Source organism: Eriocheir sinensis, chromosome 22 (assembly GCF_024679095.1).
Source record: "Eriocheir sinensis breed Jianghai 21 chromosome 22, ASM2467909v1, whole genome shotgun sequence".
Classification (NCBI taxonomy): domain Eukaryota; kingdom Metazoa; phylum Arthropoda; class Malacostraca; order Decapoda; family Varunidae; genus Eriocheir; species Eriocheir sinensis.
The window spans coordinates 15,431,977-15,453,282 of NC_066530.1; the positions used below are offsets into that span (position 1 = coordinate 15,431,977).

The following is a 21,306-nucleotide window of genomic DNA, read 5'->3' on the forward strand; positions in this document are numbered from 1 at the left end:
TCTTTGTGTCTGTCTAGTCCTGTCTGTCTCTGTCTGTGTTTTTATCTGTTTGCTTCTCACATGAAACCTAACAGACCTGAACCTTTTTTGTTTCTTTGTTTGTTTGTTTTTTATGTATATTTTGTGCTCCTAGTCATGTCTGTCTGTATTTGTCTGTTTGTGTCTGGGTCCTATTCTGTCTGTCTGTGTCCATGTATGTGTCTTATTCTGTCTCTGTCTGTTCATGTCTGTCTTGTTCTGTGTCTGTCTGTGGCCATATCTCTGTCTTGTTCTGTGTCTGTCAGTGGCCATATCTCTGTCTTGTTCTGTCTGTGTCCATATCTGTGCCTTATTATATCTGTCTGTCCACGTCTGTGTCCTATTCTGTCTGTCTGTATCTCTGTCAGTGTTCTAATTTGTGTCTGTCTGTGTCCATGTCTGTCTTATTCTGTCTGTCTCTGTCCATATCTGTGTCTTATTCTGTGCCTGTCTGTGGTCATATCTCTGTCTTGTTCTGTCTCTGTCTGTGTCCATATCTGTGTCTTATTCTGTCTCTGTCTGTGTCCATATTTGTGTCTTATCCGGTCTCTGTCTGTCTATATATATGTCTGTCTGTGCCAATGTGTGTGTCTTATTATGTCTGTCTGTGGCCTATTCTGTGCCTGTCTGTGTCTTCCTCAATTTACCTCGCACATAAAGTATTACAAAGAAAACGAATGATCACCTGCACTTTGTTTTTGTTTATTGTTTATTTAGATTGCTTTGTGCAAGGTATCGTTTTTGTACATTTTACTTTTAAGAATGGGATGCCAGCGTGTGTGTGTGTGTGTGTGTGTGTGTGTGTGTGTGTGTGTGTGTGTGTGTGTGTGTGTGTGTGTACGTAGTTGGTGTGTTGAAAGAAAGATGTATTTTACCTGTTTATATCTCCTTATTTTTACTCGAATGATTTTTTTTTTTATTAATTTTCCTCTCTCTCTCTCTCCTTTCCTTAGCATTTTATTTCATCCCCTATTTTTTTCCTCTTCCTCCTTTCCTTTGCTTTCCTTTCTTTCCTTCTTTCCTTCCTTCCTTGCTATCCCCTCCTCTCCTTTCCTCTCCTTTCCCTTCCTTCCTTCCTTTATTGCTTTTCCTATTATATCATTTCCTCTCCATTCCTTTCCAATCATCCTTTCCTCTCCTTTCCTCTCCTTTCCAATCCTTTCCTACCCTGTTATCCTTTCCTTCCTTTGCTTTCCTTTCCTTTCCTTTCCTTTCCTCTCCTTTCCAATCCTCCTTTCCTCTCCTTTCAAATCCTTTCCTACCCTGTTATCCTTTCCATCTTTTGTTTTCCTTTCCTTTCCTTTCCTTTCCTCTCCTTTCCAATCCTCCTTTCCTCTCCTTTCAAATCCTTTCCTACCCTGTTACGCTTTCCTTTCCTTTCCTTTCCTCTCCTTAAGAACTAACTATGTGCCTCTGTGTTATGTCTAAAGGTCTTGAGGTAGAGAAAAGATGTAAAAAAATGTACTTATCGGTTTGATGTGTAATTATTCGAATGGTAGTTAAAGACTTGTATGTATGTATGGTATGTATATGTATTAGTATTTGAATTTGAGATGTGTAATGGTATAGTATTTTCTGGTATTTAAGTAGTTGTGAAGTATGTATGTAGATATGTATGGTAGTTAGAGATATATGTATGTATGTATATGTATGGTTGTAGAGATATTTGTATACATTCCAAAGCTTAAAATCATACGTGACTTTAACGGGTTTGTTGCATGTATATATTTTGTCGCCGTTCAGCTCCTTCGAATAGAATTATATTTTTCTATAAGTAAAACCATTTGCAAAAACCTCCGTCGTCGTCTTCTTCTTTCATAAGCTTAAGTATGTCTCCTCTGTGTGTGTGTGTGTGTGTGTGTGTGTGTGTGTGTGTGTGTGTGTGTGTGTTCGTTAGAATCTGAAAACTATGGAGCAAATCATATGGAAGGAACAGGTTAGGTTGGCGGGGTCTGTCTCATCCTCCTCCTCCTCCTCCTCTTCTTCCTCCTCCTACTCCTTCACTAAGGGTCGAAGGATAGCGGTACAACGTAGGGGGAGCTTCGGTAACCCTATCCCTACCCCAAGTCCCAAAGTCCTTACCTTAAGTCGACGGTTGGACGCTTTCTTTCGCCTCCCCTGATCAGAGAACCGGAAAATTAAACCGAACTCACAGCCTACCGAATGACCCAATTAATTAGTGACCGAATAAGCGAATGGACGAAATAAATGCCTTAATAAATTAGTTGATCAATAAATTACTTTGAAAGGATGAGAAAAACTGAAGCTTGTTATGTGGGTTGGAATTTTAAATGTGTATGTTGAGAGAGATACTGGAAAGAAAGAACGAAAATGAGAAAGAAAATGATAGAAGAAATTAAAAGTATAAGGAAGGTGACGAATAAATTAATAAATGCCTTGATAAATTAGTCGATCGGTAAGTTACTTGAATACATAAGAAATACAGAAGTAATTTTTGTAAGCCGGATTTCTAAATATTCATACGGACTGGGAAAGAGAGAACGAAAAGGTGAAAGAAAGTAAGAAAAAGTAAGACAAAATTAAGGAAATAAAACGTCTTACTCCAAATATTCTGTTTTTTGACGAGAGAGGAGTTTACAGGAGCGCAGAAATACACACACAAAATAAAAAACAAACAAAGCAAACAATGAAACAACGAAAGAAAGAAAGGGAAAGTAAGAAAAAATGAAGACAAAAGTAAGGAAAAAATGTCTTAATCCTAATATTCTTTTTTTACCGAGAGAGGAGTTTACAGGACCGCAGAAATACACACAAAAAATAAAGCAAACAATGAAAGAACGAAAGAAAGAAAAGGAAAGTAAGAAAAAATGAAGACAAAAGTAAGGAAAAAATATCTTACTGCTAATATTCTGTTTTTTACCGAGAGAGGAGTTTACAGGACCGCAGAAATACACACAAAAAATAAAGCAAACAATGAAAGAACGAAAGAAAGAAAGGGAAAGTAAGAAAAAATGAAGACAAAAGTAAGGAAAAAATGTCTTACTCCTAATATTCTGTTTTTTACCGAAAGAGGAGTTTACAGGACCGCAGAAATACACACAAAAAATAAAGCAAACAATGAAAGAACGAAAGAAAGAAAAGGAAAGTAAGAAAAAATGAAGACAAAAGTAAGGAAAAAATGTCTTACTCCTAATATTCTGTTTTTTACCGAGAGAGGAGTTTACAGGACCGCAGAAATACACACAAAATAAAGCAAACAATGAAAGAACGAAAGAAAGAAAAGGAAAGTAAGAAAAAATGAAGACAAAAGTAAGGAAAAAATGTCTTAATCCTAATATTCTGTTTTTTGCCGAGAGAGGAGTTTACAGGACCGCAGAAATACACACAAAAAAATGAAAATAAAAAACAAAAAACAAACAATGAAACAACGAAAGAAAGAAAAGAAAATTAAGAAAAAATGAAGACAAAAGTAGGGGAAAAAATGTCTTAATCCTAATATTCTTTTTTTACCGAGAGAGGAGTTTACTGGAGCGCAGAAATACACACAAAAAAATGAAAATAAAAAACAAAAAACAAACAATGAAACAACGAAAGAAAGAAAGGGAAAGTAAGAAAAAATTAAGACAAAAGTAGGGGAAAAAATGTCTTAATCCTAATATTCTTTTTTTACCGAGAGAGGAGTTTACTGGACCGCAGAAATACACACACAAAATAAAGCAAACAATGAAAGAACGAAAGAAAGAAAAGGAAAGTAAGAAAAAGTTAAGACAAAAGTAGGGGAAAAAAATGTCTTAATCCTAATATTCTTTTTTTACCGAGAGAGGAGTTTACTGGACCGCAGAAATACACACACAAAATAAAGCAAACAATGAAAGAACGAAAGAAAGAAAAGGAAAGTAAGAAAAAATGAAGACAAATGTAGGGGAAAAAATGCCTTACTCCTAATATTCTTTTTTTACCGAGAGAGGAGTTTACTGGACCGCAGAAATACACACACAAAATAAAGCAAACAATGAAAGAACGAAAGAAAGAAAAGGAAAGTAAGAAAAAGTTAAGACAAAAGTAAGGAAAAAATGTCTTAATCCTAATATTCTGTTTTTACCGAGAGAGGAGTTTACAGGACCGCAGAAATACACACAAAAAAATGAAAATAAAAAACAAAAAACAAACAATGAAACAACGAAAGAAAGAAAAGAAAATTAAGAAAAAATGAAGACAAAAGTAGGGGAAAAAAATGTCTTACTCCTAATATTCTGTTTTTTACCGAGAGAGGAGTTTACAGGACCGCAGAAATACACACAAAAAATAAAGCAAACAATGAAAGAACGAAAGAAAGTAAAGGAAAGTAAGAAAAAATGAAGACAAAAGTAAGGAAAAAATATCTTACTGCTAATATTCTGTTTTTTGCCGAGAGAGGAGTTTACTGGAGCGCAGAAATACACACAAAAAAATGAAAATAAAAAACAAAAAACAAACAATGAAACAACGAAAGAAAGAAAAGGAAAGTAAGAAAAAGGAAGACAAAAGTAAGGAAATAAAACGTCTTACTCCTAATATTGTGTTTTTTTACCGAGAGAGGAGTTTACAGGACCCCAGAAATACACACACAAAAAATAAAGCAAACAATGAAAGAACGAAAGAAAGGAAAGGAAAGGAAGAAAAAATGAAGACAAAAGTAAGGAAAAAATGTCTTTCTCCTAAGGTAAATAACAAGAAGAGAAGAAAGAGAAGAAGACAAAAGGCATAAAGAGGTAGGTAGGAAGAAGATAAGACAAAATAAGATACAAGAAAGATAGTTAGTAAAGTAGAATGCATAATGAAGCTAATTGGATAGTTAAGTAGTTTGTCTGCTATTAAGTTAGTCTGTCATTTAGTCAATTCCCTCCTCTTAATACCTATCAACCTACTCACCTACCTGCCTTACCTTCTCACCTGTCGCCGTGTTCAAGGTTACCAAGGTGTGCATAAATACAAGTATGTGTCACGTATTTGTTTTGACGCACACTGATACATTGAGTCTATAAATCCTTAAACTCGCTTATCTAGTGTTTTTTTTTTCCTTATCTTGCTCGTGATACAGTAGAGCACGTGGTATTATGTATGTGTGTGTGTGTGTGTGTGTGTGTGTGTGTGTGTGGGTGGGTGTAGCAATAGAGGTAATAGTGTGAGTAGGGTGAGTAGAAATAGTAGTAATGACAGCGGTAGTAGTAGCAGTAGTAGTAGTAGTAATAGTAGCAGTAGTAGTAGTAGTGAAATGTGACGCTTGATAAGAGGGTAAAGCTGAATGATTCCTTCCATACTCAGCAGGTCAGCTTTTGTTTTACGGCATTCAAGCTTGACTAAAGGATTGGAAGAGGTTCTCAAAGAAGTGATAAGGGTCTTCAGGAGCATTGTGGGGGACTCGATATCTTTTTAATATCGTTTCGATAATACACTTCGAAAACACGTGAAATATGTTTGTGTGTGGGGTAGAGAGGAGCCAGGGTTGTAGTATATGTTTAGATGTTGGTGGTGATGGTGGTCAGTTGGGAAGTGGAAGAGTAATTGGAAAGGACGTGTTGGGGTTTGCCTCGTCACCACCACCCACACCACCACCACCACCACCACCACTGCTATTACTACTACTACTATGGCTTCTACTACTGTGACCACTACCACCACCATGAAAGTTTTCCTACTCGTAACCTTTCTCCCAGTTGTCCTCACCTTCGCTTTGTCTCAGGTGAGTAAGCAAACGATATCCTTCTTTGTCCTCCTCCTCCTCCTTCTCCTCCTCATCCTCGTCCTCCACCTCCTCCTCCTTCTTCCACTTCCCTCTATCTTCCCACTTAAATCCATTCTTCCTTTTTGTTTATTTTATCAGACACCCGTTAATTTGTCTGTTTTTTAACGACTCTGCATTTTGGACCCAATCTGTACTTAAGCGGACAGATTTTTTTTATAGTAGCGCCTCAACTTGATTCACGCTTTTTTTTTTTATACAACAAAGGAGACATCTCAAGGGCACAAAAAAAGGAAACAATAAAAAAAAAGCCCGCTACTCGCTGCTCCTAAAAAGAATCCAAAGAGGTAGCCGAAAGATGTTTTACTAGTCGGAAGTCGCGGTTGCAGCCAGAGCCACTTCAAAATGATTCAAATACCAACTGAAACATAGAATCCGATATAGGAAACCAGACGAGGATGGTAACTTGTTTTCCTTCTTCCAGCTCGACGAGAACTTGAGACTTAAGAGAATGGTGGAGTTGAGGACGAGACGGGAGTCGGTACTGAACACAACCCGACCGCACGTACGACCGCTAAGACCAGACAACGAGAACCACGAGGGACCGGTTAAGGACGACAACGACGACTGGTACTTTTCAGAGGAGGAAGAGGAGAGAGGAACGCTAGACGAGGGCGGAGGAAGGAGTCACGATATCACACGGGGAGGGGTCGTGAAGCCTCAAGGTTGTCGGGGTTGCCCAGGGGACGCCGTTTTCAGGTGTAACAACGGCAAGAAGGTGTGCCAAGTGAAGGTGTGTGACGGGGTGATGGACTGCCGCTCAGGTGAAGACGAGACCAGCTGCCGTAAGTGTGTGTGTGTGGGAGGGGTCTGGTAATGCCTACACACAGAGCTTTATACCTATTTTCTATTTTCCTTTCTCTCCTTCCTATGTATATCCCTTTACACAGAGCTTTATACCTTGTTTCTATTTTCCTTTCTCTCCTTCCTATGTATATGCCTACACACAGAGCTTTATACCTATTTTCTATTTTCCTTTCTCTCCTTCCTATGTATATCCCTTTACACAGAGCTTTATGCCTATTTTCTATTTTCCTTTCTCTCCTTCTTATGTATATCCCTTTACACAGAGCTTTATACCTATTTTCTATTTTCCTTTCTCTCCTTCCTATGTATATCCCTTTACACAGAGCTTTATACCTATTTTCTATTTTCCTTTCTCTCCTTCCTATGTATATCCCTTTACACAGAGCTTTATGCCTATTTTCTATTTTCCTTTCTCTCCTTCTTATGTATATCCCTTTACACAGAGCTTTATACCTATTTTCTATTTTCCTTTCTCTCCTTCCTATGTATATCCCTTTACACAGAGCTTTATACCTATTTTCTATTTTCCTTTCTCTCCTTCCTATGTATATGCCTTTACACAGAGCTTTATACCTATTTTCTATTTTCCTTTCTCTCCTTCCTATGTATATCCCTTTACACAGAGCTTTATGCCTATTTTCTATTTTCCTTTCTCTCCTTCCTATGTATATCCCTTTACACAGAGCTTTATACCTATTTTATATTTTCCTTTCTCTCCTTCCTATGCATATGCCTACACACAGAGGTTATACCTATTTTCTATTTTCCTTTCTCTCCTTCCTATGTATATCCCTTAACACAGAGCTTTATACCTATTTTCTATTTTCCTTTCTCTCCTTCCTATGTATATCCCTTTACACAGAGCTTTATACCTTGTTTCTATTTTCCTTTCTCTCCTTCCTATGCATATCCCTTTACACAGAGCTTTATACCTTGTTTCTATTTTCCTTTCTCTCCTTCCTATGCATATCCCTTTACACAGAGCTTTATACCTATTTTCTATTTTCCTTTCTCTCCTTCCTATGTACATCCCTTTACACAGAGCTTAATACCTATTTTCTATTTTCCTTTCTCTCCTTCCTATGCATATGCCTTCACACAGAGCTTTATATCTATTTTCTATTTCCTTTCTTTCCTACCTATGCATATTTCTACCTACCTACCTACCCGTTAGTTTACCTTCTTACCTGTCGTCCGTACCTGTGCCTATACAAAAGGGTCAGATTAAGTGACGTCAGCAAAAACGAAAAGGGGGAAGGAAGTGATAGAAAACGCATAAAAAGAAGTGCAGAGTAGAGGGAGCAGCGTGGGGAACGACTGACCTCACTTTCTTAATTCTCTTCTTTTCTAATCCGTTCTTCTTCTAACTGACACATTTTGACCCAGCATCCCACCAACGTTGCCAGATTGTCGTACTCAGCCTCCTATGTTTGCCGATTTCCAACCCCAAAACTGCCTCCTCGACCCCAATAACTGCCTTCATATTATATAGTTATCGTTAAAATGGTTAATTATTGGTGCTTTTCGGCAATAGCTATGGCTCAGAAACAGGTAAATACGAGGCTCTGAGTACGATAATCTGGCAACGGTGCATCCCACACTTCATCTGTCTATCTATCTATCTATCTATTACCTAATCCTCACACCCACAGGCTGCTGGGAAGGGGAGTTTGTGTGTGACGGCTACAGGTGTTTGCCGCTTGCCTTCCGCTGTGATGGTTACCTGGACTGTGCTGATAACGCTGACGAGACCAACTGCGGTGAGCTTCCTTGTCTTGTTCACGGTAAAGAAGAAGCTGATCAAAGGCTGAAATGGAATGAGTAAACAACCTGAATACAGATAGAAGACAGAGACGGAGGGCGCCGTGCTGATAACGCGGACAAGACCAACTGCGGTAAGCTTCCTTGTCTTGTTCACGGTAAAGAAAAAGCTGATCAAAGGCTGAAATGGTAAGAGTAAACGATCTGAACACTGATAGAAGACAGAGAGACGAAGGGCGCCATATTCTTAAAGGCTGTGTTGATAATGCGGACGAGACCAACTGCGGTAAGCTTCCTTGTCTTGTTCACGGTAAAGAAAAGGCTGATCAAAGGCTGAAATGGTAAGAGTAAACGATCTGAATACTGATAGAAGACAGAGAGACGAAGGGCGCCATATTCTTAAAGACTGTGTTGATAATGCGGACGAGACCAACTGCGGTGCGCTTCTTTGTCTTGTTCACGGTAAAGAAAAAGCTGATCAAAGGCTGAAATGGTAAGAGTAAGCGATCTGAATACTGATAGAAGACAGAGAGACGAAGGGCGCCATATTCTTAAAGGCCGTGCTGATAACGCGGACAAGACCAACTGCGGTGCGCTTCTTTGTCTTGTTCACGGTAAAGAAAAAGCTGATCAAAGGCTGAAATGGAATGAGTAAACGATCTGAATACTGATAGAAGACAGAGAGACGAAGGGCGCCATATTCTTAAAGGCTGTGTTGATAATGCGGACGAGACCAACTGCGGTAAGCTTCCTTGTCTTGTTCACGGTAAAGAAAAAGCTGATCAAAGGCTGAAATGGTAAGAGTAAACAATCTGAATACTGATAGAAGACAGAGAGACGAAGGGCGCCATATTCTTAAAGGCTGTGTTGATAATGCGGACGAGACCAACTGCGGTGAGCTTCCTTGTCTTGTTCACGGTAAAGAAAAAGCTGATCAAAGGCAGAGATGGAATGAGTAAACAACCTGAATACAGATAGAAGACAGAGAGACGAAGGGCGCCATATTCATTAAGACTGTGCTGATAACGCTGACGAGACCAACTGCGGTGCGCTTCTTTGTCTTGTTCACGGTAAAGAAAAGGCTGATCAATGGCTGAAATGGAATGAGTAAACGACCTGATTACAGACAGAAGACAGAGACGATGGGCGCCATATTCTTAAACATATCAGCGCCCAAGTACACACATATTTGACAAGAGTTTCATCGGAGTTGTGGGCATTTCCAGGGGTAGTTTTATGACCACCACCACCAGGGTCATAAAACTACCCCTGGAAATGCCCACGACTCCTACGAAAGCCTTGTTAAATGTACGTGCTTGTTCACTGAAATGTTTAAGAAAATGACCCAAAGAGAAGGAGAAAGACAGGAAAGAATAGAAGAGACAACAACATGTAAAAAAATATATATATACTTCTAAATAACTCATTGGCATGTGTCCTACAGATGGCGCCAGCGGTTGTCCAGGGGATGACTTGTTCCGGTGCAAGAGCGGCGAGAGCGTGTGTCAGATAAACGTGTGTGACGGAGCGGTGGACTGCCTCTACGGTGACGACGAGGAAGGCTGCGGTGAGGAAACATACCTCTTTGTTAACTTAAAGCGTAAATATCATGTCCACGAGAAAGGAGTGAACCAGCGCACGGACTCTCAGACGCTTTCTGTATTTCATCTCTATTTCATCTATTCTTTCATCTATTTCCAAAAACAGAAAAGGAAATTAGTCAGGTTAGGTTTAAGGGAGTATACAAAAGAAGGAATGAAGGCTGTAGAGGTGATTAACCCGAGATTGGGATGAAAGAGCAAAGGTTCCGGTTAGCTCTTGCATTAGTGAGTTGGACAGTGTGGGTTGCCTTGATTCACTCACTTCTCGTTATACATGTGTTTGCTCCCTCTGTCGTGGGTTAGTTTCATTGTTTGTTTGTTTTGTGTGTGTGTCTGTGTGTGCTGCCAATATGATCGTCCCAGCCTGTTAGTGGAGCAGGCGAATTATATTTACAGTGGCCGCCGTGATATATGACTCTAAGCTGCCTATATCTTATCTCAGGCAGGCCTTGGATCGTTGTGCTTATTTGGATGTCTGGGGATTGGAGGATGACGTGTAGGGGGGGAGGGGGGAGTGTGTACAACGCATGCTGTTTCAAATGTCATATTAGTCCAACAGCAATAGTGTGGTTGATTTGTCTCTTTTTGACCCGTTTTTCAAGGAGGGAAGCAGCATCGTATCCTCAAACGTTTTCGACTCTCATATAAACTACTTCCAAAGACAGAATTTTTGTTGTTGTTGTTGATATCACTTTCTACGACTGAGTTTGTAACATGTCGACTTAACTCTGAAAGCCTAACACCACTAGCAAACTGTGTCCCAAAAATGGAATAAAAAATGTCAAACTAGCCTCGGAACTCTTAACATTATATCACTTTCTACGACTGAGTTTGTAACATGTCGACTTAACTCTGAAAACCTAACACTACTAGCAAACTGCGTCCCAAAAATGGAATAAAAAACGCCAAACTAGCCTCGGAACTCTTAACAAATGCTACTACGACTCGCATATCAACTATTTCCAAAGACTCATAATCGACTATAATGACGGTATTTGTTAACTCTGAAAACCTAACACTACTAGCAAACTGCGTCCCAAAAATGGAATAAAAAAACGCCAAACTAGCCTCGTAACTCTTAACAAATGCTACTGAGACTCTCATATCAACTACTTCCAAAGACAGAGTTGGTTTTGGTGTTATGTATTATGCCACTTTCTACGACTGAGTTTATAACATATCGACTGAACTCTGAAAACCTAACACTACTAGCAAACTGCGTCCCAAAAATGAAATAAAAAATGTCAAACTAGCCTCGGAACTCTTAACAAATGCTACTACGACTCGCATATCAACTATTTCCAAAGACTCATAATCGACTATAATGACGGTATTTGTTAACTCTGAAAACCTAACACTACTAGCAAACTGCGTCCCAAAAATGGAATAAAAAACGCCAAACTAGCCTCGGAACTCTTAACAAATGCTACTACGACTCCCATATCAACTACTTCCAAAGACAGAGTTGGTTTTGCTGTTATTTATTACGTCACTTTCTATGACTGAGTTTGTAACATATCGACTGAACTCTGAAAACCTAACACTACTAACAAACTCCGTCCCAAAAATGGAATAAAAAACGCCAAACTAGCCTCGGAACTCTTAACAAATGCTACTACGACTCTCATATCAACTATTTCCAAAGACTCATAATCGACTATAATGACGGTATTTGTTAACTCTGAAAACCTTACACTACTAGCAAACTGCGTCCCAAAAATGGAATAAAAAATGTCAAACTAGCCTCGTCACTCTTAACAGATGCTACTACGACTCTCATATCAACTACTTCCAAAGATTGAGTTGGTTTTGCTGTTATTTATTATGTCACTTTCTACGACTGAGTTTGTAACATATCGACTGAACTCTGAGAACCTAACACTTCTAGCAAACTGCGTCCCAAAAATGGAATCAGAAATGCCAAACTAACCTTGGAACTCTTAACAAATGCTACTACGACGTTTAAAGAATCTGTCGTGTGTTCAAGTTATACACCAAACTACACGAGGGAGTTGAGTTGAGGAGTTAAAGAGTTACAGAAATTGGGTCAAAGGTTACCGAAATGAGATGAAGATGACTTAAAAGTGAGGTAGAGATGAGAGACAGATAACATTACGTAAATATGACAAGAATAGATAAAGTAAACAGAGAATTATTTAAAATGGAATACAAAAAAAAGTTGAGGAAAAGAAGATGAAGAAGAAATAAGTAATAGTTAAAAGTAAATGAAGAAGAAGAACAAGAGCAAGAACAAGACCGAAAGCAGAGTCTGGATTCTTCAACGTATCGACACCTCAGAACGCCTCTTTGAAAAACCTCCCATAGAAGTTGCTGGGATTTCCATGGACTGTTTTGTGATCCTGGAGTGATAGTTATACACGGCTTCTGCATCTTGAATGGGGAAAATCACCCATGAAATCCCGGGGAATTTTCTCTGTGGGCTTCGGAAATAGTAATAGGAGCCTGGTACGCTTAAGAATGGGATGAAAGAGCAAAGATTCCGGTTAGCTCTTGCATTAGTGAGTTGGACAGTGTGGGTTACCTTCCAGGACCCAGACTTCTCTCCCTTCCTCTCCCCTTACTGTATACACGTCCCCGTCTCTCTTTCACACTCAGGCTGCCAGGCGGGGGAGTTCGTATGTGATAGCAGCTACTGTCTGCCTTCCCTTTACCGCTGTGACGGGCGCCAAGACTGCTGGGACGGGGCGGACGAGGTCAACTGTGATATGGGTGGGTTGTCTGCTTTCATATAGGTGTTGATGGAAGATTACTGTGTGTGTGTGTGCCTTATTATTATTATTATTATTATTATTATTATTATTATTATTATTATTGTACTACTACTACTACTACTACTACTACTACTACTACTACTACTACTACCACTACTACTACTGTTTTTCTGCTTCTTCTTCTTTTCTTGTTCTTCGTGTGTTCTTCAACTGCTATTTTTTCCTCCTATTTCTTCTTCTGTTATTTCAACTACTATTGTCTTCTTCTTCTTCTTCTTCTTCTTTTTCTTCGGTTCTTGTTCTTCTTGTTCTTATTCAACTGCTATTTTTTTTCCTTCTATTTCTTCTTCTTCTACTACATCTTCCAATACAGTCTTGTTCTTGTTCATCTTCTTCATTTACTTATACTATTACTTATTTCTTCTTCCTCTTCTTTTCCTCAACCTTTTTTTGTATTCCATTTTGAGTAATTTTCTGTTTACGTTATCTATTCTTGTCATATATACGTAATGTTTATCTATCTGTTATCTTTAGCTCAATTTTAAGTCACCTCCATCTCATTTCGGTAACCTTTGACCTTACTTCTGTAACTTAACTCCTCAACTCAACTCCCTCATGTAGTTCGGTGATGACTTGAGATGACGATGAGGACGAAGGAGCTGCATAGTGGTCATCCTCATCATGAAACACTTAGATGACTGATGAATTTTGGGACTGTTCTCACCTCTTGAATGGACTGAATGGACACAACTTTCTTGGACGCGACACTATAGTAATGAAAATAAAAATACCACACTACATACATGAGAACTTCTTCCTCCTCTTCTTTTCTTCTAGTTTTTGTATTCTGTTTAAGTGATTCTCCGTTTTGTTTAATCATTCTTGTCTCATGTACGTAATCTTTGTCTAAGTCATGTTTATCTTGTTTAAGTTTAGGTAAGTTTAAGTTCTGCTTGTAGTCCTCGTCCTCGTTAAGAAAGTTTTCGTTTTACTGCAAAAAAGTCAAAATGTTGCAATATATGTTTTTTTTTTGTACTGTAAAAAAATTCTGGAGTTCCTGTTTTCATTGGTATTTGTCTGTTTGTCTGTCTGTTTACTCTGTCTATTTTTTTTACCAATTTTACAGTTTTCGTATAGCTTTAAGGAAATGAAAACGTTGCCATATTTTTTTTTTTTTTTTTTTTTTTTGTGTGTGTGTGTGTGCTCTTAACATTCCTGACGTTTTCCGTTTCTATTGGCTGTTTGAATGTCTGTCTGTCTGCCTACATTTCCCAAAAATATCTAGAAAATTGATTGGCTTACAGTCCCCAGATACATTTGAAAATAGACTCAGGTGAACAGCTCCAACTGGTTTCCTTTTCGCAACACGCCGATAAAAACTGACCGAATGATGGAAAGTAAATGGCAAGAATGGACGACTGGAGACTTGAAGACGGCCGCGTGAAAATATGTCTCGTCCTCTGAAACGGGTTTGAGTGGAATGTACGAAAGTGGAAAAATGTTTTAGATAAAGCAGTGAAATTAAGGAAGCTGCATAAACACACTGAAAAAATCCCGTAATTAACACCACTGCATGAGTACCGGTGATCGAACCTGTGCCTGCCGAGTAGAAGTCAGGGCAGCATACCGACTTTCGTGTGTTTCGTAACACGCAGAGGTCGTGTGGAGATATAGTGAAGTGGAATTTTGGGCAATACATGTGGTGGCAATGCGGTGGGCATCTTCTGGGTTCTGTTGTGCGTCCCCGAGTGGGTTACAGGAAGAGTAAGGGCCCATGCTCTCCAAAGAGTTCATAGAAAATGGGAAGTTTCAGTGGCAAACACACATCAATTGATTGGATAGGGAAGGGAAGTCGTGTAGTGCCAGATCGACCCGCCTGATGGGCGAGCCTTCCATAATTGACTCTGCGAGCGCCGACTGATTAAGGAATTTTACACAGCTGAAGGAGTTACGGTTAAAGAGTACCTGGTTAAGGAGCTACTCTCCCCTCTCTCTGGTCGCGGGTTCGACCCCCGGAGCCGGTGAAACCCTTTCCTAGTCTGGATTAATCTCTCGTGTGTTTCATGACAAGCAAAGGTCGTGTGGAGAACTGGAGATAGTCTGAAGTGCTTGTATGTTACCCCGTCATATGAACTCTGTTCTCGAGGTACAGCTTGAGTTCTGGGACCGAATATTGTGAATAAATATGATCCATGGGTGTGTGTAAGACGCCGTGGGTGATGTGTCCACGTGTGTGGCCTTCTTCTGAGGTGTTCTAGAGGGCCAGTTATGCTGCGGGCCGCGGCCTCCAGCCCTGACCCTCCACAGTGTTTGTTGACACTCGTCGCCGCTTCTTCTTCTTCTTTTGACCTGTATCGCACGCGAGGAGCTTTCCAGTCCAGTCCAGTCCAGTAGTAGGCGTGGGATTGCCTTTGTAACGGCTCCCACTTATGGCTTATTCTTGATATTTGGTTGCTGGCTGGCGTTGTTGTCTTGTGCAGATCTGAGAAAATTTTCAAGTCAGTTGAAGTCACTTGTAAGACTGTGACATCAAGGTCAGGCTCAGGGCCCGGAAGATAAAAGTTGGTAAGGAATAGCCCGGCCTGCCTGGCCCGTGACACCAAAGACTCGTGTGTCCTTGAGGCGATACACACAGGTAGATTCACCTTAATCCATGGTCAGGAGGGGGAGCATTACAGGAATTACTTGCACTTGGTGTAGTAGAATTAAGAATGGTTCGTAAAGTCAAGGCAAGAGAACATACCTATTGAACCATTAATTTCCCTAGGTGGATTGAGTTTAATATCTATTGTTGAAACATTAAATACAATAGAAAACTAACTCTTAGCACTCTACCCATAATCTAGTCTCACAAATGAGTTTATAAGGTTAGAACAGCAATTTACTAAGTTTTCATGCAGTAATTGTTTCTGAGAAGGGTAAATATATAGAATTACACCCATTTCAATATAATAATTTAACCACGTCCTCTTAAACCAACCTTTCCCCTATAGGCAGTAAATATACAGAATTACACCCATTTAACCACATCCTCTTAAACCAACCTTTCACCTATAGGCAGTAAATATCCAGAATTACACCCATTTAACCACATCCTCTTAAACCAACCTTTCACCTATAGGCAGTAAATATCCAGAATTACACCCATTTAACCACATCCTCTTAAACCAACCTTTCCCCAATAGGCAGTAAATATCCAGAATCACACCTACTTCAATATGACAGCAGGGCACATCTGAACCCACACCATGGTCACATTTTTAAACTTACCTAACCCCACCTTACACCAGAAAGCAATAAATATACAGAATCACACCCGTACAAGAAACCTGAAATCAACCACTCAGCGAATGACCAGTGTTGTGTAGTTCTCCAGACTGAAATTGAGAGAATTCGTAAGATGACTGATCATGGCTATTAATTAGTGTCTGTACTTAACGATAAATTGTGTGTGATGGATGTTCAGCGTGTGGGAAATAATCATTGGATATTTAATTGTGATACTACTATGAAAATATTAGCCATGAAAACTGAACTAATGGTTATTTGTGATATTATTCATGAAAGAAATGAAGACACTCACTCACTCACTATGATGTTTGAGAATAAGTGCATCGAAGACTATTATTGAGGCTAACATTGTAATTGTTGACGGCCCTCGTAGAGCGCTGCATCAGCTGCGGAGCAGGGCCTGAAACCTCATCAACGGTAAACGGTGTTAGTATGACAGAGCAGGTCACCATAGAATCCACACTTTGTTATGCCAGATTTACCTAAATTTAACTTACCTAACCTCACCCTTACCCAACAGATGATGCCTATTAACCTCTCTCACCCTGAAATTGACCCCTCTTTTGGACAATCTTCTCCACATTTTTGTTTTCATTAGTTTTTGCCCTTGAGGTGCTTCCCTTCCTGTAAAACATAAAGTAACCTTTCGCCACTGTTCTTGTTGTTCCAGCCGTGCCGAGGAGCAGGAGTGTGGCTCCTGCCTTCACCAGCCTCCCATCCTCACCGATAGTAGAGGCATCAGGATGTCACCAGCAACGGGTCTCCTGGTGCTCACCCGCCCAGCTGCCAGCATTGTGGCCAGCCTTCCACGGGTGTGTGTTGGACTTGATTAGGATTGTCAAGGGTGGGAAAGTTTTCAGAAAAATAGAAACTTTCCAAGGAAAGTTTCCAGGAATTCTGGAAATTTTCAAGTTGGTATCTTCAAACACATGACAGCCAGCACCTTATGGTATAAATCAACACAGAATGACTTCACTTGGTTGTGTAGGTCTCATCAGTAAGGAAGGATATATGAATTTTCTGAGTCAAGACCTATAGTGTATGTTTTTGTTTTGTTAGGTTATGTTAGGGTATCTTCAAGCACATGATAGCCAGCACCTTATGGTATAAATCAACAAAGAATGACCTCACTTTGTTGTATAGAAAGTGTAGTGACACGACTTGCCTGATGGGCGAGCCTCCCATAACCCACTTACCCAGGGGGTACCTCTTTGGCCGACTGGTAAAGGAGTGGCTCTCCCGTTGCACTGGTCGCGGGTTCGATCCCCGGCGCCAGCAAACCTTTCTTTGTCTGGATTAATTTCTCGTGTGTTTCGATTACATGCGATGGTCGTGTGGGAGTGTAGTAAAGAGTAAAAATTATGGCATTTCAAAAGTCTCATTTGTAAAGCAGCATATATGAATTTTCTGAGTCAAGACCTATAGTAACTGTTTTGGGTTTTGTTAGGTTAAGTTTAAGATATCTTCAAACACATGATAGCCAGCACCTTATGGTATAAATCAACAAAGAAAAATAAGTAGCCGTATGTGTTTGTCTGAGCTGCTAACCTTCCCAGCAATTAAACGTGTATCTTACTAACTCCCCAACGCATCTACAGGTCCTAAGCGCTGCCTCCAAGCAAGTGGGTCGAACTCTCTATGTGCATCTTGACCCTTTGGCCCAAACAAAGATACCCGACACAACCCGACCCCTCACCCTCTACAGTCACATCGTCAGCAGTGTCTACGCCCGCAGCCCCTCCCTCTGCCGCGGCCTGGAGGTGCGTGTGTTGCTAGCAGGGTTCAAGGGTCCGGTTCCCCACCCCCCCAAGACCCAGCGTCCAATTGATGTGTTGATCTTGGAAGGGGTGACGGGTGAGGCAAGGGTGGAGGTCGAGGGGCGTTACCGAGGGTGTCTGACTAGTGGGGGTGATGTAGTGGTGATAGAGGAGTGTGAGGGGGATGTGGAGACCAGTGAGGGTAGTGGTGGTGTCTCCCTTCCTTCCCCTCTCCCTACGGACAAGGTGTACCCAAGTGTTGTGGTTGGAGGGACATTTGACCGACCACATGCTGGCCACTTGGTGTTCCTATCCACTGCCTTGATGCGGTGTGGTGACAAACTGACGTGTGGCGTGGCGGACGGTCCTCTGCTAAAGAAGAAGACACTGACCGAGCTGATCAAGCCAATAGAGGAAAGGATGGTAGGGGTTGTGGAGTTGGTAGGGGAGTTAGACCCAACCATAGACTGCCGTGTGTATGCCATAGAGGAGCCCCTTGGCCCTACGCGCTGGGAACCCGATATGGACATGATCGTGGTGAGCGAGGAGACGAAACGAGGCGTGGAGGCCATAAACAAGGTCAGGAAGGAGAACGATTTGCGTCTCCTGGAGGGACACATCGTTCCTCTGGTGGAAGACGAGATACGAGAGTCATCCGAGGAGGAGGCGAAGGTTAGCTCATCGTCCATGCGAATGCGACTCCTCGGAACTGTCCTCCAGGAACCCTTACCGAATCCCTCCATACCAAGTCGCCCTTATGTTATCGGGCTCACCGGTGGATCGGCGACAGGGAAATCAAGCGTGGCCAAGCGTATCGCGAAGCTCGGAGCGGCTGTGATCGACTGCGACAAAGTGGGACACGAGGCATATCTCCCAGGAACAGCATGTCATGAGGCACTTGTCAAGGCCTTTGGGGTGGATATCGTAGGGGAGGACGGACACATCAACCGGCCTGCACTAGCGGCGAAGGTGTTTGGGGACGAGAAGGCACGGACGAGTCTGAACGAGATCGTGTGGCCAGAGATTCAGCGTTTGGTGGAGAAAAAAGTGAGTCAGCTTGCCTCGGAGGGTGTGAAGGTGGTGGTGCTGGACGCGGCTGTTCTCCTGGAAGCCGGATGGGAGAGAAGATGCCACCAAGTGAGTATTGTCTTGTGATTGGGTGCTTAGGGTGGTGCGATTAGCTTACTGTTGCATACATTTAGCTTAGGTTTAGTTAGGTTGAATATCTGGATCTGGATCTGGGCGAATATGATTAGGTTTTCTCAATGCTATACCTCCCTGCAAACTCCGTACCTCTCATTCTTTCGAGACTCATGTGTGGTTGGAGTTTGGTTCCTGTCCCTCATGGTTGTGGCGGTGGGACTAGTTGGGTGTTGAAAATATTTGGCTTAGGTTGAGTTGGGTTGAATATGATTAGGTTTGCTTCTCACCATACACTCCCTCCCTTGTAAACTCAATACCTCTCATTCTTTCAAGACTCATATTTGGGTGGAGTTTGGTTCTTGTCTCTCATGGTTGTGGCGGTGGGACTAGTCGGGTGTTGAATATATTTGGCTTAGGTTGAGCTGGATTGAATACGAGAACTATTAATATAACACTCATCCAATCCCTAGGTGTGGGTGTGCATTGTGAAGCGTGAGGAAGCAGTCCGGCGCATTGTCGAACGAGACGGCAAGACACCGGAGGAGGCAGAGCGACGACTTGACTCACAGATGTCGACAACCGAGCGCATCGAGAGAGCCAACGTGGTGTTCTGTACGCAGTGGTCGGGGGAGTACACACAAAAACAGGTGGAGAGGGCGTGGGCTACTCTTTCGGCCCGACTGGTGGAGGCCGGAAGTGGGAGTGAGAAGAGTGTTGATAATGCTGTTTCTGGAGGTGGTGATGAGGGTGGAACGATATCACCTCCACCCAAGTCTCGTGTTTAGTTACGTTAGGTTAGGGTAAGGTAAGACAGGCAGGGAGTAATAGGAAGACAGTGGGATTAGAATATATGAGAGGAGTGAGTGAAAGAAGGCGAGGAATAGAGTTTGCAAAAAGAGCAGTGAGGGTGGAACGATATCACCTCCACCCAAGTCTCGTGTTTAGTTAGGTTAGGTTAGGGTAAGACAGGCAGGCAGGTAGCAATTGGGAGACAGTGGGATCAGAATATTTGAGAGAGATGAGTAAAAGAAGGTGAGGAATGGAGTTTGCAAAAAGGCCGGTGAGGGTGGAACGATATCACCTCCACCCAAGTCTCGTTTTTAGTTAGGTTAGGGTAAGGTAAGGCAGGCAGGTAGCAAGAGAAAGACAGTGGGATCGAAATATTTGAGAGAAGAGAAGTGAAAGAAGGTGAGGAATAGAGTTTGTAAAAAGGGCAGTTAGGCAATTTCTCTCCTCATTATTTCATCATTAGTCATTCCCATTTAATTTGTTTGTTTCATTCTTTACATCTTTCCTCTGGATTTTATTCCTTCTGATGCTGATTAATATCGTTTACACATTATTTGTTGATTTTCCATATATTTTATGAGTTGATAATCTTGAAAGGTTTTTATATCTATCTTTTAAACTATTAAGTGTTGTTATGTGGCAGCATCCATGAACTCCTTCAATTTTAGATTTGATTCAGATAATGCTCATTATTAATTTCTACGTCTATATAATTAATTACATATAAGTCATTTGTGCCAGTGATCATATTTAACCCGTCCACTGTGACTGGCATGGATTTGGCCTTCACTGTTAGCCTGGTCACATACACTCCCAGGTCTTTCTCTGCCTCTGTGGTGGATAGTGGAGTGTTTCCCATGTGGTATTGATATGCTGGATTTCCCCTCCCCAGGTGCATGACTTTACATTTTTCTTCATTGAATTGTAGCAGCCACTCTTTGCTCCATTCCTGTAGCTTGGTGATGTCTTCTTGTAGGAAATCCACAGTCAAGGGGTTAAAGAACTGTTTGGGTGTCAGTAAGGTCATGCCAGGGAACAGTCACCTTTGTATTCATAATTATTTTAGGATTTAGTATTACTTTTTGAGAGCTTCTTCCTGTATGTTTTTTGCACCTGGCCTCCTCATGCTGGATTTTCTTTCAATTAATTGCCTCTTATGCTGTTTTTTCGCCCCTTGTTGCCTCTTATGCTGTATAAAAGAAGTACGAAGCCAGTCAGTGCCTTCCCCCCCACAGGTTTAGACAGTGCTGAGTGAAGGCCCAAAAATGTTTACCGTTTTTCAGGAATAATTACCGATATGTGATACTTTCAAGACTCTGATTACCCTATTTCACTACATAAGGTACACACACACACACACACATACATATATTTAGGACATCCATATCTTTCATTAGCAAAACATAAAGATAAAGATAGATAGATAATTAAAAGAAATAGATAAAAAGATAAAATATGTTGTTATCATACGTATTTCTCTCTATGTTTTCTTTTTCTGAATGGGATAATTTTCTCCATTCTTGTTATGTGGTGTATTAACCCAAGCAATTTTTACTTTTACATGTATATATATTCACCTCCTGAATTGGCTAACGTTGTGATTACCCTATCTTGTGTATTATAATGGGAAGTAGATTCTCTCTCTCTCTCTCTCTCTCTCTCTC

General features: G+C 41.0%; 1 protein-coding gene and 1 long non-coding RNA gene across 6 annotated transcripts; both read left to right on the forward strand.

Annotated features, from left to right (window-relative positions):
• The first annotated feature begins 5,178 nt into the window (after window positions 1–5,178).
• Window positions 5,179–13,462, forward strand: LOC127002272 (uncharacterized). The gene is made up of 6 exons (XR_007755939.1): window positions 5,179–5,701; window positions 6,186–6,546; window positions 8,221–8,328; window positions 9,774–9,896; window positions 12,547–12,660; window positions 13,284–13,462. It is a non-coding gene; the product is annotated as an uncharacterized LOC127002272 (long non-coding RNA).
• Window positions 13,463–15,059: 1,597 nt separating this feature from the next.
• LOC127002133 (bifunctional coenzyme A synthase-like) lies at window positions 15,060–20,947 on the forward strand. Of its 5 annotated transcripts, none has more exons than XR_007755766.1 (5): window positions 15,063–15,297; window positions 16,624–16,765; window positions 17,552–18,847; window positions 19,324–19,830; window positions 19,986–20,947. XR_007755766.1 is itself a non-coding variant. In XM_050867726.1 (4 exons), exons 2-4 carry the CDS (start codon window positions 16,697–16,699, stop codon window positions 19,636–19,638), a joined length of 1,680 nt encoding a protein of 559 aa, XP_050723683.1. In that variant the 5' UTR covers window positions 15,060–15,227; window positions 16,624–16,696; the 3' UTR covers window positions 19,639–20,947. The 5 variants fall into 5 exon arrangements, 1 of the variants encoding a protein (XP_050723683.1); XR_007755765.1 differs by having other exon boundaries at window positions 19,324–19,807; window positions 19,962–20,947; XR_007755767.1 differs by having other exon boundaries at window positions 19,324–19,802; window positions 19,962–20,947.
• The last annotated feature ends 359 nt before the right edge of the window (window positions 20,948–21,306 follow it).

What these genes read in the sequence shown, in the direction of transcription:
- LOC127002133 (XM_050867726.1), top strand. Translation starts at nt 16,697, where the DNA reads ATGTCACCAGCAACGGGTCTCCTGGTGCTCACCCGCCCAGCTGCCAGC. An exon ending in TTGTGGCCAGCCTTCCACGG is followed by an intron (nt 16,766 to 17,551) that starts GTGTGTGTTGGA and finishes ACGCATCTACAG; the next exon opens with GTCCTAAGCGCTGCCTCCAA. An exon ending in GGGAGAGAAGATGCCACCAA is followed by an intron (nt 18,848 to 19,323) that starts GTGAGTATTGTC and finishes TCCAATCCCTAG; the next exon opens with GTGTGGGTGTGCATTGTGAA.